The 16193-nt window shown below is 45.7% G+C and overlaps 1 protein-coding gene across 1 annotated transcript in view; it reads right to left on the minus strand.

The window, feature by feature from the left end:
* Nucleotides 1-2171: 2171 nt before the first annotated feature.
* The window catches only part of SOS2 (SOS Ras/Rho guanine nucleotide exchange factor 2), a 58730-nt gene continuing 44708 nt past the window's right edge, over nt 2172-16193 (minus strand). The window contains exons 14-23 of the mRNA XM_065063036.1: nt 15018-15237; nt 13986-14105; nt 12368-12530; nt 11595-11712; nt 10908-11080; nt 10367-10483; nt 8255-8516; nt 6195-6236; nt 4998-5107; nt 2172-3947 (exon numbers count right to left, since the gene is read on the minus strand). Coding sequence (XP_064919108.1) covers nt 3462-3947; nt 4998-5107; nt 6195-6236; nt 8255-8516; nt 10367-10483; nt 10908-11080; nt 11595-11712; nt 12368-12530; nt 13986-14105; nt 15018-15237 — 1811 coding nt within the window. The 3' untranslated portion in view covers nt 2172-3461. The remainder of the gene's footprint in view (nt 3948-4997; nt 5108-6194; nt 6237-8254; nt 8517-10366; nt 10484-10907; nt 11081-11594; nt 11713-12367; nt 12531-13985; nt 14106-15017; nt 15238-16193) is intronic.

Here is a 16193-nt window from a genome sequence, read left to right on the forward strand (position 1 = left end):
AGTTTGCACCCATTGCCCCTTGTCCTGTCACTGGTTGTCACCAGAAGAGCCTGGCTCCATCCTCCTGACACTCCCCCTTTCCATATTGATCCCCATGAATGAGTCCCCCCTCAGTCTCCTCTTGTCCAGCTCCAGAGCCCCAGCTCCCTCAGCCTTTCCTCACACGGGAGATGCTCCACTCACCAGCCATTGCTCCTGGGGGTGTTGCAGCCTCGTGCGTTCCCCACAAAGTTTCATTTCCATGTCCAAACCATCACATGCAGGAGCTCAGCTGGCAACCAAATCAGACCTTCCAGGCTTAGCCCATTAGACTAAAGGAGACATTGAACACCAGCCAGAGGAATGACAGCCATGAAGAAATTTTTCTGCATGCGAACTGGCCGGAAATTAACTCACAGCGATTAAAAATCCAGTTCACAAGTTACCCAGTGGAGCCTGTAAACCCTGCGGACACGCAGTCCCACCTGAGGCCGCAAGACTGCTAGGAATAATGGGTGTTGTAGGCCCTCATCCAATATTTAAACTTACAAAAAGGTTTTTAAAAAGCAGCTGAATACGCACCAACATTTTTAAGTACAAAGGCTTTTGATTTTTTTCCTTGGACATGTGGAATTAAGTTTTTATTGCTTAATTTCCTAGAATTTCTTCCTGATTCCCCCCTTCTTTCCCAAGAAGGAGTTACTGCGTTTGGTGGGGATTCCAAACAATATATTCAGATTTGCGGCGTATTTCTGAAAATTGGAATAAAACTGGGAAAAAGAAAAGAAGCAAAAGATGTTTCTTTTTGTCCCTTCTTGGTTTCGACCAGCTGTAGCCATGTCACAGCACCCAAATAAGTCATCCTGGCTTCGGGGTGGGGGAAATGCTAAAACTCAGTAACTCACCGCTGGAAACAACTGGGCATACGTTTCTTTTCCTGTTCTTTTGCCTTCACATGCAGTTCATCTGCACTTTTCGGAGGGAACTGCCTTTTCCCACCCTGCAATTTCATGTTCCCCCCCCTCCAGCTCTTTATCATCTATCTCTCTAATTACGGAATAACTGCGGTGTTAATTTATCGCTATCTTGGTGTCCCCTCGAATGGTGCTGCCCCGACCGCTTCCAACCCAAGCCCCACCTGCAAAAAACCCACAGGATCTCTGTCCACGTCCAGTTCTGAGCACAAGCTTAAAATGATCTGGTCAGGGCTTTGCTGAGTCAGGACTAAAATAGAAAGCTGTAATATATTTTAATAAGGGATATTGAAAATGCTGCTGGTCTAAGCACTGGTACAGGAAGCTATAAAGCTGACGTCTGTACAGGGTGTTTCAAAAAGATGGACTCAATGTGAAATGCTTTGAAATTGGGTCCATCTTTCTGAAACGCCCTGTATATTGTAACATTTCAGAGAGTTCCCCCGCCCGCAACGACACGCAAAATGTAAAATCTGGAAAAATATGACTCATCTTTCATCAACAGCTGCTGGTGAGGACTTTGAAACAGTGAATACAGGGAACTAAATTAAATAATTCACTTGTTTGGCTTTTCTGCAGCTCACTGGCAGGGTGAAAACCCACAGCTGGTCTGTTCTATGCAGAGCAGCCGGGAGTAAGTACTTCACTGAGCACAATTTCTCCACTGGACACCAACAGAAACGCTCTTCCCAAACCTACAGAAGAGTTACGAGCTGTGTTTTTACTGCAGAGGCAAAACCCCATCATCAAGGCACCATCCGTTTACTGCTCTTCCAGTTCATGCGGCTCGAACTTGGGACTTCTTGGATGTTATTTTTACAAAGTGAAGCGATTCTCCTTTATGGATTTGTTCTTCCCCTCGGACGAACGGCCTCGGCGTCCTGTCCCTCTCTTCCTCCTCAGGCACGGAGCACGAAGGGGACAGGCAGTAGAAGATGATGAAGGAAAATGAGCCCCCGTGCCCGGGGTTATCACGTCTCCTTTTCCAGAGGGAACGCAACGCAGGCGAGGCTGGTGGAAAGCCGGAGGGTCACTCGTGAGCCGGAGCCGCTGCAAATCCCACCACAAATCTCCATCTCCAGAGGCTGAGGGGCTGGCAGGTTAAAGGTTAAACTCCCGGAGAGCTGTCGGAAAACTGAGGCACTTTGGATCGCCAAAGAGCTCCTAAAATGCAGTTCCCCAGCTTGCCCTTGCAAGGAACACGCACTGCTCAAGCTCTTACAAATTAAGACTGGGGTGATTTATTAATCTTGTTAAGAACTCTGATACAAAGCACAGTAAAAGGCCACAGACCAGTAAATAAAATGTGGCTTCTGGCCACTTTATAAATGCTGCTACAGTACTACCAGGAAAACAGACTCACTCGCACCAGTCCGAACAAGCAGTTCAACTGGCAAATAAAAGTTCCATTCGCTTATCAGTTTAAAAAGTTTAATAAAGCTTTAAGTGTTTGCTGGTTTAAATGCTACCAATTTCCAAAACGGATTCACGATTAAGTTAAGTGAGCTCTAAAGACAGTTATGAGGTTTGGAAGGCAAGGCTGTTCCTGCCAGAGGAAACACTTCTGACCGTACGAGATCGCAAGAGTAGCAGACTGTATTATAGGCCTCGAGTCACTTAAATTTATACAGGTTACTAGCATTATCTGTAAATATACAATATAAACAATTGTACATACATGGCGTATAGCTTTGTTCTTCAGAACAGTAGACAAACAACTCTTTAGCTTAAGACATCTTCGCCCACCGAAACAAAAAGGCACATCTGAACAAGATGCATGCGAAGGACGAGGGATCCTTTCCAGTATCCCAGACGGGGAGGCTTTGTTCGTTCTTTCTCGAAATAATCAAGACCAACTGAATATTTTGGTATTTAGATTCCAACCTGTTTTTCTCTTTACCTTTTTTTTTGTCTTCAGCAGCAAATCAATGGCGATTAAGACAACGGCGTTAAAATATTCAACAACAGTAGCGGTCACCCACGAACCTCCAAGCTTAGACAGAATTAGAAGGCAAGTGGCCAGAGGTTTAAAACCGGTAACACTCTACATCCTCGTGTTGTGAAATCATCCTGTTGTTCTTTTTTCTTTTAAATAATAATAAAAAAAGGCCACTAGTGCTCAAATTTGAAAAAAAAAAATCCACAGTCGCACCTTTTTCTTTTTTTTTTTGGCTCAGTGCAATTAAACGATGTCAGTTTAAATTCATTTAGTGTAGTTTACAGTGCAAAAAGATATATTTTGTGTACTGGCATAACTGTCGGCACTGAGGGTGTGAACCAAGGCCGCGCTGCTGATCACCTGAGGGTGGTTCTGCCGCCTTGGGCTAGAGTGGGTGGAGACGTGCTTTTCCAATTGAAACCTTGGGGTTTGTTTTGATCAGCAGCACTTTAAGAGCATAATTTGTGAAAGTACTAAAATACACTGCTTTTTGAATGAATAAATAAAAAAAAACAAAAAGGAAAACTTTACAAATACTATTCCAGTGTCAATGACTACTATGGCTAAGGTCATTGAGGAGTTTCTGCGTTTTCTAGCAAAGACAGTCTGTGCAAAGGAGGGTGGGAGAGCTCCCTTTTGTAAGTCTTTGGTGGCAGTTTTGGTAGCTGGGGGCTGGAGTTGTGCCGGGGCGGGACGGGGGGCGCGGGCGGGTGGCCCGGGCTGTTGTGGCAGCGGCGCGGGACGCGGGGCGAGGGGGTGCCCGGGGGGGTGCCGGGGGACGCGGCGCTGGGCTCCCGCAGCCGCTCGGGCTCCCGGGGCGCGCGGCCCAGCGGCGGCGGCTGCAGGCTGAGCGGGCAGTTGATGAAGTGCTCGGGCGGGCGCAGCGGGACGGGCGGCGGGGTGTCGGGCAGGGGGTCGCGGGGGGGCGGAGGAGGAGGGCTGTGCAGCGGCTGCTCGAAGGGGCCGGTGTAAGCGGGAGCGCGGGGTTGGATCTTTGGAGGAGGCGGCTGCCGAGGTGGAATCGCCGGAGGGTCGTCGTCCGGTTTTAAACTTCCCTACAACGTTACAGAGCAGAAGACATTGTGAGAATCACAGAATCACGGGATGTCAAGGTTGAAGGGCCCTGGAAAGCTCATCCAGTGCAATCCCCCCATGGAGCAGGAACACCCAGATGAGGTTACACAGGAAGGTGTCCAGGCGGGTTGGAATGTCTGCACAGAAGGAGACTCCACAACCCCCTGGGCAGCCTGGGCCAGGCTCTGACACCCTCACCGGGAACAAGTTTCTTCTCATCTTTAAGTGCAACCTCCTGTGTTCCAGTTTGAACCCATTGCCCCTTGTCCTGTCACTGGTTGTCACCAGAAGAGCCTGGCTCCATCCTCCTGACACTCCCCCTTTCCATATTGATTCCCAGGAATGAGTCCCCCCTCAGTGTCCTCTTGTCCAGCTCCAGAGCCCCAGCTCCCTCAGCCTTTCCTCACACGGGAGATGCTCCACTCCCTCCAGCATCTTGGTGGCTGCGCTGGACTCTCTCCAGCAGTTCCCTGTCCTGCTGGAACTGAGGGGCCACAACTGGACACAATATTCCAGGTGTGGTCTCCCCAGGGCAGAAATGCGACACTGGCACAGCTGTACCTCTGATCTGAATGTGACCACCCTGCTCCTAAAGTAGTGAGTAAAAGTTTGGACACTGGGAACCTGAAACTTTAAAAGAGCAACTGGAACACTGCGTTTGAAGGTGTTTTAAAGTCACAGAATCATTTTGGTTGGAAGGAACCCTGAAGATCATCGAGTCCACCCATAACCCACCCCTGGCACTGCCCCATGTCCTGAGAACCTCATGTCCGTCTGTCCAGCCCTCCAGGGCTGGTGACTCCAGCACTGCCCTGGGCAGCCTGTTCCAATGCCCCACAGCCCTTTGGGGAAGAAATTGTTCCCCAGATCCAACCTCAACCTCCCCTGGCGCAACCTGAGGCCGTTTCCTCTGCTGCTTGGCTAGATGGTTGTCTCAATGACCTTATATGTCATCTCCAAACTGAATTATTCTATGATTCCAGACATTCCCTGGTTTATTATCCAAGTTACTCCACGAAAGGCAGCGATACCTTGGCACTGGAAGCGTCCTGATCCATCTTTTTTCGTGGGGGAAGCGGAGGAGGGTTTTGAGGCTCATCGCTCAGTTTGGGAAAGCTGCCCCAGGAGCTGAAGAAAGTCTCTGCAGAGGGAAAAGCAGATATTTTACTGCTTGTGCAACCCCTGAGGAACATGCTCTATAACATTAAACCAAATAGGAGCGACTCAAATAAGCAGATCTTTGTGTTCAACAGCCACACGAACCATTAACATCAGTTGCGTGAAATTCTCATTTGTTTCTTTAATCAGATATACCGTCACCAAGAGCTCTCTGATTTCCAGAGATAGCATCACCAGTTAACTGGCAACGCTAACGGCCAGAAAAACGAAGCGAACTCCTGGTGAGCACTTCAATAACCTCTGCAACCCTCTCTGCTTTGCAGAATTCGCCCCGTTTGCCACAGCGCCAGCACTTTGCCCACATGCCTCAATTATTCTGGAGTGGAAGGTTTGTCCTCTCAGCCGTATGGATACACATTCAAAGTGGGAAATGGAGAGGCTTCCTTAACAGGTTTGCAGCACTTCTGAGGCAGGAGAGTTACATGCTGAACAGAACAGATGATATTAACTCTTACAGCATTTTAGGACATTTCTAGTCCGTCCTTTTTTTACAGAGGGGAAAAAAATCCTCAAAGTTAAGAAACAACAAACCCCCCAACCTGTAGTTGTGACTTTTGTATCAATACATCAGGCATCTCTCCAATTTAAAACGTTAACCATATTATGAAAAACACGTATGTGCCCGTGTGATAAGTGAGCAAAAAGAGAAGCTGCAGACACAGATGAACTCAGGCCACGTCTCACAGCTGTGGCACAAAAAGCACCTCTTCTTTCCCAGCAATGGAACCATTATTTTCACTAAGCGGCAATACAAAATGATCAGGTTGCTTCATTCGTAGCATTAGTCAAACAAAATACTCATCAAGGACATTCAAAATAGAAGCAAAATCATGCCAGAGCCTGGGTAGAAAACCAAACCAAAACCAGACCGTTTTTAGACTTTACAAACTGCTTTTAGCTAAAAACTGTACAAAAATAAAACTCGACTGGAACTCTAATGAACACAACCCACATTTTCATCCTAGATTGATGATTTTAGTTCCCATTCAGCTCTCCTGAAAGCAGGAAAAGCAGAGTTAAATGAAAGATTTAATAGTTATGGTACTCACTCGACTGTGGCAAACTGACGGGAGCGAAGATGCTATTGTTACCTGTTAAAATAAAATAAATCAATTAAAGACTTTCCAGACAGAACAAGTGCACTGCAGCACATAACGTGTGCTTGTGAACAACCTCAGAGACCACCATCATCTCCAGGTTTACCTACTGCTAACAGCAATTAAACTTTCCCGTGTAAAATGCTCCTGAACTAGAGATTTTAAGTCAAGCTGGGCATTAAACTTCACTATTCTACTCTGTTCTGACACGACCCTGTTGTTGTTCAATCCCCCGCAGCCCCAGCGCCCTCAGCATTGACCATATAAACATTTTTGGTCATTTAGGCCAAGTCTGCAGCCCCCTTAGAGCAGGGCCAAGACCTCTCAGGCTGATTTAAAGACTAAGGAGCTGCTCAGGGCTCCAAGCAAAGCTTGGGCGCATTATCAGGACGTCTGAACCAAGAATGTCGTTTTTTTAATCGAGACGGAGCGAGTGCCCCAACTCTGGCACCTCGGTTCACATCTCAACACGCATCGACTGGATTCCTCTTCAAAGGAAATTAAACCAGAATCGCTAGAGGGTGTTCAGCCACAGGTGCGCTCCAGAAACACAGGTGTGCTGTGTGAATGCCGGGTCCTCAGCACCATTTGTTTCTCTCCCCAGTGTGCCACACGTGGTAACACAGGCACAGTTGTGCTTCACAGGGACACCACAGAATCACAGAATCCCAGAATGTCAGGGGTTGAAGGGCCCTGGAAAGCTCATCCAGTGCAATCCCCCCATGGAGCAGGAACACCCAGATGAGGTTACACAGGAAGGTGTCCAGGCGGGTTGGAATGTCTGCACAGAAGGAGACTCCACAACCCCCCTGGGCAGCCTGGGCCAGGCTCTGCCACCCTCACCGGGAACAAGTTTCTTCTCCCATTTAAGTGGAACCTCTTGTGTTCCAGTTTGAACCCATTACCCCTTGTCCTATCACTGGTTGTCACTGAGAAGAGCCTGGCTCCATCCTCCTGACACTCCCCCTTTCCATATTGATCCCCAGGAATGAGTCCCCCCTCAGTCTCCTCTTGTCCAGCTCCAGAGCCCCAGCTCCCTCAGCCTTTCCTCACACGGGAGATGCTCCACTCCCTTCAGCATCTTGGTGGCTGCGCTGGACTCTCTCCAGCAGTTCCCTGTCCTGCTGGAACTGAGGGGCCACAGCTGGACACAATATTCCAGGTGTGGTCTCCCCAGGGCAGAGCAGAGGGGCAGGAGAACCTCTCTGACCTACTGACCACCCCCTTCTAACCCACCCCAGGTACCATTGGCTTCCTGGCCACAAGGGCCCAGTGCTGGCTCGTGGTCACCCTGCTGTCCCCAGGACCCCCAGGTCCCTTTCCCCTACACTGCTCTCTAATAGGTCATTCCCCAACTTACACTGGAACCTGGGGTTGTTCCTGCCCAGATTCAAGACTCTACGCTTGCCCTTGTTATATTTCATTACATTTTTCCCTGCCCAACTCTCCAGCCTGTCCAGGTCTCTGATGGCAGCACAGCTTCCAGTGTCACCACTCCTCCCAGCTTGGTGTCACCAGCAAACTTGCTGACAGTCACTCTATTCCCTCATCCAAGTCGTTGATGAATATATTGAATAACACCGGCCCCAGCACTGCCCCCTGAGGCACTGCACTGGATACAGGCCTAACTGGACTCTGCCCATTGACCACGACTCTCTGGCTTCTTCCCTTCAGCCAGTTCACAGTCACCTCACTACCCGCTCGTCCAGACCGCACTCCCTCAGTTGAGCTGTGAGGATGCTGTGGAGACTGTGACAAATGCTTTAGTGAAATCAAGGTAGATCATATGGCCCGTACAGATTGCCTCAGCTCCAGCGGGCAAAACCCCTGGAAACGCCACTTGTTATTGAACTGCTTACAGCAGGGATCTCCAAACTGCACTGCACGAACACTGGCACAATTTCATACTCCATGACTAAATTTTGCAACATTTTTTAAAAAGCTGGCGTACACATTTTGCAATCCCGAGGGACGGTAACGACAATTAATAAAACACATTGCACCGCATTTACCGTAAGAACTGTTGAGATCGATGTCTAAAAAGACGCTGAACTCGGAAGACGCGGACACGGGCGGCGTGGACGGCGTGTTGGGCGAGGTGGGTGCCGACACGGTCGATTCGTGCTCCGCCTCGGTGATGCGGCTGAAGCTGATCTTGCTGGGCTCCTTCTCCAGCGGCAGCGGGTGGCCACGCACGGTGCCCGACGTGGAGCCGTGTCTGCCCGTGTTGGGCCTTATCCCGGGAGATTTCAGGGGGTACGTTGTTTTTCTGGGCTGGAAAAAGTACAGCTGGTTAGTAGCGCTGATATTTCAGCAAAATGGCCAAGTCTCTGTGACATAATTTTAACAGGACTTATCAAATACACTTTGAACGGTGTTACAGCCTTTCTACAATTGACTTAAGGTTCAGCCTGTTATCTATAGAGCTTACTGAAAAGTTATGGCTTAATGAATCTTTTTACCAACTTAAGAATTTTAAGTTTTATTTCTCTATTTCCACAGCTATGAAGAATGACGAGTCAAGTTTCAGATGCGTCCCAATGTGGACAAAACACAGTCCCAACCTTGGGCAAGACAGAATTATTTCAAGTGTGCCCACACTGCAAAGAGCCTCAAAGCAGCAGCGAAGACACTTTGCGCTGGTCCCACAGGAGGTCACCAGGTCCCTAATGCGCGTCCAAGGGCAAGGACACCCTCAGATGCGCCTTGTCCACGTCCTCTGGGTTATTCAGGATGAAATTCTGACGCACACGTCACTGGTGTGAACGAAAGAAGCCTCAGATTCGGATGGAACGCGGCACAGATCAAAGCACAACTGCGCCAGACAGTGCCCAAAACTGGACTTTCCTGAAATTCCAATATAAATATCTCATTCGGGAAGCAGGAACTGGAAAGATTTAATGCTCGATACCTTTCTTAGGAAGTATTTTTGAGAAACTACCATAAGCAGCATTTTGCAACAGCTATTTCTGTAATTTTCTTGCCATATTTGTAATATCTTCTTACTCATTCCTCTATCAGAAGATTGCCAAAATGATCGATAGCTGTCCCCATAATTACAGATGTCTCCAGCTACTCAAAATACAATTACAATGTATAAAAAACTCAAGCATTCTAAAGAACAATCTCTTTAAAAAAAGAAGCTGGGCTCCAATAGCTATTTTCTTAAAAAAACAGATTGTTACGCCTTTAAATGGAATTATATTTTGTTCAGAAAGAAGGCTGCACCTTATAAATTCTGGGGTGTGTTTCAACTTCTGCAACAATGCAAAATATTTAGACAAAAGAAAATCAGAAATTAACTTCTACTTAAAGAAAACACATTGGTGAAGGACACAATATTTCAAGTCATATTTTATAAGATTTTTTTTGATACTGTGAAATGAAAAATATTATCGGATATTCTATAAAATGATTATATGCCAAACAAACCAAAATTAAACTGTGATATTTTATGGTTTGTGAAAAAATGTTCACTCTAAAATAAAGCAAAGGCAGTAGGTTTGGTAGTGACCAACACCACTAAAGTGCTGGAGCGGGTCCGGAGAAGAGCAACAAGACTGGGGAAGGGACTTGAGCACAAGCCCTATGGGGAGAGGCTGAGGGAGCTGGGCTTGTTTAGTCTGGAGAAGAGGAGGCTTAGAGCTGAGCTCATCACTCTCTAGAACTACCTGAAGGGCAGTTCTAGCCAGGTGGGGATTGGTCTCTTCTCCCAGGCATCAGCAATAGGACAAGGGGCCATGGGCTTCAACTCTGCCAGGGGAAATTGAGGCTGGAGATTAGAAAGCAATTCTGTGCAGAGAGAGTGGTCAGGATTGGAATGGCTGCCCAGGGAGGTGCTGGACTCACCGGCCCTGGAGGGTTTTAAACTGAGATTGGACATGGCACTTAGTGCCATGATCTAGTGAATGGGCTGGAGTTGGACCAAGGGTTGGACTGGATGATCTCTGAGGGCTTTTCCAACCCAGTCCATTCTGTGATAACACCTGAAATCCAAGTATTTTTAGATCATCTCATGGTACAGAATTCTGAAGGAAATCTATATGGCTTATTGGATTAGTTACTTATCCTTTTTCACAGCGGTTAGTGGATTTTAGGTATTGAATTTGCAGGACAAGACTTACAAATCTAGGCGGCTGCTTGCAGTTTCGAGGTTCAATTTCTAGTGACTTGTTGAACAGATAGTCTGTAAACTCTTTTTCTGGTATCTTCCCCATAGGATTGAGATTTTCGAAGAATTTCTAAATGAAACAAGCGCCAATAATAGTTGAAAAAGAAGAATATACGCAGAATTTTAATGAAGGACTAAATGTACTAAATGCATTTTAGGTTAAAGGCAACTGGTTTTTCCCCAAAAAGTTGTGCTGTTTAGTCAGTATTTCTTATTTATTTGTTTTTGTTGCTAAAATAAATATCTCCGATAGTATCTGCAGAACAATAAGGGGATAAACAAGATCCAAAACGTGGAATTGAAGTGAGTAAATCCCCACTTGTGGCCGCGCTTTGCTGTGGTACCTTGTGGTCTATAATCCACCGTCCCCCCTCTTCTGACGGTCACTATTCAGGCAAGATCAGGCCTAGTACAAGACTATTTGAGAATCTGCTGTTGTGTACATTCTTTTCCTCCCTCCTGTCCCCAAAACCAGATGTTTGATGTTGGATTACCCGGATTTCTGGCTCTATCCGTAAACAGTAAGGCTGGTTTTGATACTGCTGAATTTCTCCTGTGATTTCAGCCACTTTTCTCCTCTTGCTGAAGTTAATTAATTCTTTCCCTTGTCTTTTAAGGAAGTCGGGGTTCCCTTCTTCTGTCTTCAAAATGTTTGTTAGGTATATTCCTGATAAAGAAAGAAGTGTTGGTTGAAGTTAATTTTCATTCCAAGAGTTGATTCCACTCTTTCTAATGATAAAGTCTGAGCATAGGTAGAGCATTCATTCCCTTTAATGGCCTAACAGGGGATCAGCTGGCAAAAATTAACCAAGCCTGCATTTTTACATAGGAACAATATATTATTGAAGTAAGGTGTTTTAACATGAGATCCTGAGTTTAGAATAATAAAAAACCATCTTCAGGTCATGACCATAATCCCATCACCAATATTGAGGCGGTGTTTCATCAAGTAAGGTAATATTCATACCAATATGGTACCAGAAATCTGTATAGTGAACTAGAAAAATAGATTTCTATAAAAGACACCAAGTCTAAATTAAACATTACAAACCTAAGAAGTCAAAGTCGCACGTTATATTACAGATTTTTTAGAGCTAAATGCAACCTTGAACACTTTAAGCAATATTAACCAAACCCCAAACTGCCAGCACAAAACATGAAGCTGCCCTGGGGGTACTCACCAAAGAAAGGCACACAGGGTGGATTGATTGACTTGAGCTTAGCTAAATATTTTTTAAAATGATCTTGACTTAATTCTACTGCTTCATCCAAAACTCTTTTTTTTCTCTCCTGTAGTGCCTGAGGTGTCAAAGAAAAAACAAAGACAGGGATGCAAAGCTTCTCAATAGCACTGTCAGCAGAAACAAGGCCAGTTTGTAGCTCTCTGAGCAAAACTGAGCAACTGAAACTCAGTCTGGAAAGAACCTCTTTTGTAAACGGTTCACTCAGGACTCCAGCACTATCAGGTCAGCCACGGGAATCACAAGGCTTCTGTAAACAGACCATTATTTTGTCTATCAACTTACAGACACAATCCGCGCTTTAAAAGTTAATAAAAATTAGAGATTTAATTTTGAAACTGACTTCAAGGCCTTTTGAAAACATACAAAACTCAATTTTTATTCATGTTTCTTTTTCTATTCTTTGCTGCCAAATCATAAGCATTTCTTTTCCTTGGCAAATCAATAAACGAGTCAATGCTTGTGCAGTCGCCTCTTCCTATTGACCAGCTCAACCATTTCAGCAAATAGATTTTCTGAGACTCTGCCAGCCTGAAATCTGTTAAAATATCCCAGTCCAGGGTTCTCAGCCCTAGGATTCTCTTTGATACCCCTAAAACGCTGGACTAAAGCAACAGGTTCATTCGGGCAGGTTAACAACGGAATGGCCGCGGCGTTTCCCCTTTTTGGGACGAATCAATGTGAGAAAACAGCTGCTGAAAGGCTCCACTTACCTCAAAGGTGTGATCCAGCCTGTACACCGACACGGAGTTCATTGCGCTGACGATCTCCAGAACGCCATTGAAATTGTTCAGATCTTGGAAAACCTGCAGGATTTCGATGATCCGGCTCAGCACAGCCACCCGCTCCTCGAAGTTCTCCGTTTCCACGATGCACCTGATCCAAAGACACCATGTGCCATCAATAAAACCTGACATTCTGCCAGCTACTACAGCAACATCTTCCAAGCCAAAAAACCGCGCGGTACGTCCTGTATGCACATTTTGCCTCTCTCTCAAGAATCTCAAGCGCAAATTCATGTAATCGCATCTTACATATGTTTGAGTTGGAAACCCAAGGTTTTGGAATATCCTGTAAAATAATAAAGCAAACTCTAAGCGAGATTCAGGATAAGTAGGTTTTTCAAGTTCATTTTCATTCCAAGAGCTGATTTCATTCTTTCTAACCAATGATAAAGTCTCAGCATAGGTGGACTGTTCCTTTAATGCTCCAACTGTTGATTAGCTGACAAAAATTAATCAAGTTTGCATTTTTATTAACATGTAGCAACAGTATCTACAGTGGCATGTTGAACTCACTGGGTTAGGTATGTACATACACAGAATCACACACAGAATGGACTGGGTTGGAAAAGACCTCAGAGATCATCCAGTCCAACCCTTTGTCCAACTCCAGTCCATTGACTAGATCATGGCACTAAGCGCCATGTCCAATCTCAGTTTCAAACCCTCCAGGGCCGGTGAGTCCAGCACCTCCCTGGGCAGCCATTCCAATCCTGACCACTCTCTCTGCACAGAATTGCTTTCTCATCTCCAGCCTCAATTTCCCCTGGCAGAGTTGAAGCCCATGGCCCCTTGTCCTATTGCTGATGCCTGGGAGAAGAGCCCAATCCCCACCTGGCTAGAACTGCCCTTCAGGTAGTTCTAGAGAGTGCTGAGCTGAGCTCTAAGCCTCCTCTTCTCCAGACTAAACAAGCCCAGCTCCCTCAGCCTCTCCCCATAGGGCTTGTGTTCAAGTCCCTTCACCAGTCTTGTTGCTCTTCTCTGGACCCGCTCCAGCACTTCAATCTCTTTCCTGAGCTGAGGGGCCCAGAACTGAACACAATACTCCAGGTGTGGCCTCCCCAATGCAGAGCACAGGGGAAGGATCACTGCCCTTGTCCTGCTGACCACGCTGGTTTGGACACAGGACAGGACACCACTGGCCTTCTTGGCCACCTGGGCACACTGTTGGCTCATGTTGAGCTTCCTGTCCATTAGTCCCCCCAGGTCCCTTTCTGCCTGACTGCTCTCCAGCCACTCTGTGCCCAGCCTGGAGCGCTGCAGGGGGTTGTTGTGGCCAGAGTGCAGCACCCGGCACTTGGCCTTGTTGAACTCATCCCATTGGAATCAGCTACATAACGGGAACAACACAATGGACATAAGTGGAAAAAATATCTTTCATTCTAAGGGAGAGGGAGGATGCGTGAACCAGAATCTGAACTTGCTGTAATACTCCACAGCCATCTCAAGATTCAAGACAAAAGAATTCCAACAGCAGAAATCAAATAAACGCTTCTCTCGGAATGTCCGGAGGAGTTAACGCCACCGCACTGTCACCACCTGCACTTACTTTTCAAACCAAAGGGTGAGATTTGTAGTATGACGAATCATTTTCAAGAGATTCGGGGAGTTAATTTCCTTATCTTCTTTAGTCCACACGCTACCGACGAGTTCAGAAGGCTGCACTGCCCTGATAATGACAAAGCAGGATGCAGAAGAACACTCAGTACAAATAATAATTGTGTGGTCTGTGTTTGCATTAAGAGATTATTTCTTCCCTTAATCACGACTCGATATTTCCCAAATACAATCCAATCTAATCTCCTGCAAAACAGTTACTTTAAATAACTTTTTGATGAGCATTTGACTAGAGAGGGAACTATATCTTAATTGAAATTGGCGTTTTTGAATAAGCATTTTCAGATAAGAAAATTACAAAGGACTGAGTTGAATTTCCTGAAAGCGTAAGAAAGCAACTTACAGTCAGCTACGATTGTTGTTATAACAAGAAGCTGAAACAACCTGCTGGAAAAATGGCCTGTTTCAACAGAAACCTGCTGGCACTGAAGCACAAAACGATGCTTCATCTTCGAGTTTTATACGACTTTAAAGTATTTCTACCCAGCGAAACATCAAGGGCAGCTCTGTTTATCATGGGTAACACAAGAGCGGGGGAACCGTGAGATACTTATGGTATCAAACCAAAAAAACTCTTCAGAATGAGCTCAGAGGACCTTGATGTACCAGTAGTACATTAATATGTTTCTAACACCTCTGCTACGCAGCTAAAGGAGCAGAGACAATCGCGTTCTCTTTTCATGACGCAACACGCCTTTCTGATAATGTAACAGAGTTTGATTTAACAAGGAGACAATACAAGTTAACATTATCTACTCCTAAGATTTTAGTGTCCTTCATGTACTTATTTATGTTGTTGAAAGGCTGATATGGAGATAGTTTTTGATTCCTTGTGTATTTTGATATCAAACAAAAAATTCCCCCTTCCCATAAACTCTGAAAGTCAAGGGCATGTCCTTTTGACTCCAGGCTCTTTCTTGCTCTAATAATAATTAAAAGAGACACCTATTAGTTCAGTCTCTACCTATACAGGTCGGACTCGAGGAGCGTGAGCTGCCGCGCGATCTCGATGGGGTGCAGAGTCATGAGGTCGAGCGCCTCGCTGTGCCCCACGCGCCAGATGTGCCACTCGATGGGGGGCGGCGGGCTCTCGAAGGTGATGTTGTGACTGATGCCGCTGGCTTGCGCCTTCTTGCGCTTGATGATCTTAGCGATCGATTCCACCCACTTCTTCATGGATTTCCCTGCAAAACGGAAGCCATTCAATAAAAAACACACCACCCTTTTAAAATACCATCTTAACTGACTTTTGAGAGCTTAATAAAACCAACCCCCAGAATATGTGAACGTGCGCTCAAAATTCTGCATCTCTGGATGCAAATTAATTCAGTTTGTAGTTCCTTGTTTTTGCTTGTGGGTTCTTGCACCTGCATCAGTTGGGAAACGCAACCACATGTGAACTCATTTTTGGGTGCCGGTTGTGTTTAACCACACATTTACTGCCAGATTGGACTGGATCAAAGCAACATTAGACATTGTATTTTACTTTTTGCCTTCAGCTGCAAGATCTCCACTTTGCTTGCTTCACCTACCTAGAGAAGAACTAAAAGAAAGTGAACAAGATTCAAGTGCGATCTTTCCAACACGCTGAACAAAAAGATTAGAGAAACAACGTATTTACGGTATCGCTCTAATATTTACAGTACACAAAATAACGGACAAGGCGTGAAGTGCCTTCAATACAAATACCTTTTAAGAGGCTAACCCAAATTTAGTTATTCCTCTCTGGTCAGCAATAGACAGTATGGAGAGCTCTGCAAAAGATAAACTACCCTTCCCTACATTTGTCTCGGAATGCGTGGTATGGCAATCTGGAGAGTAAAGTCTCTAATTACCAGGATAATGATTAAAATTAACAGGGCAACACTGTTGCCCTCCACATAGGCTGCCAAAAAAAAACGATCTGCAAGTTTGTAAGGGCTTGCTCATGAGGACGTGATACCAAATGGGTCAAGGATTTTCTCCTAAAAAGATGATTTTCAGCTGGAACTTCCAATAAAGGAGAAAAGAACAAGATGGAAAAAAATAATCTCAGGAAGCGAAATGGAAGGAATTCTCTATGAAAACAGGTGACGGTCTGAACTTTACCAAGACTATGGTAGAGTTGGGCAAGGAAGAACATTACTGTCCAGAAAGTTAA

Source organism: Columba livia, chromosome 5, assembly GCF_036013475.1.
Source record: "Columba livia isolate bColLiv1 breed racing homer chromosome 5, bColLiv1.pat.W.v2, whole genome shotgun sequence".
Lineage (NCBI taxonomy): Eukaryota > Metazoa > Chordata > Aves > Columbiformes > Columbidae > Columba > Columba livia.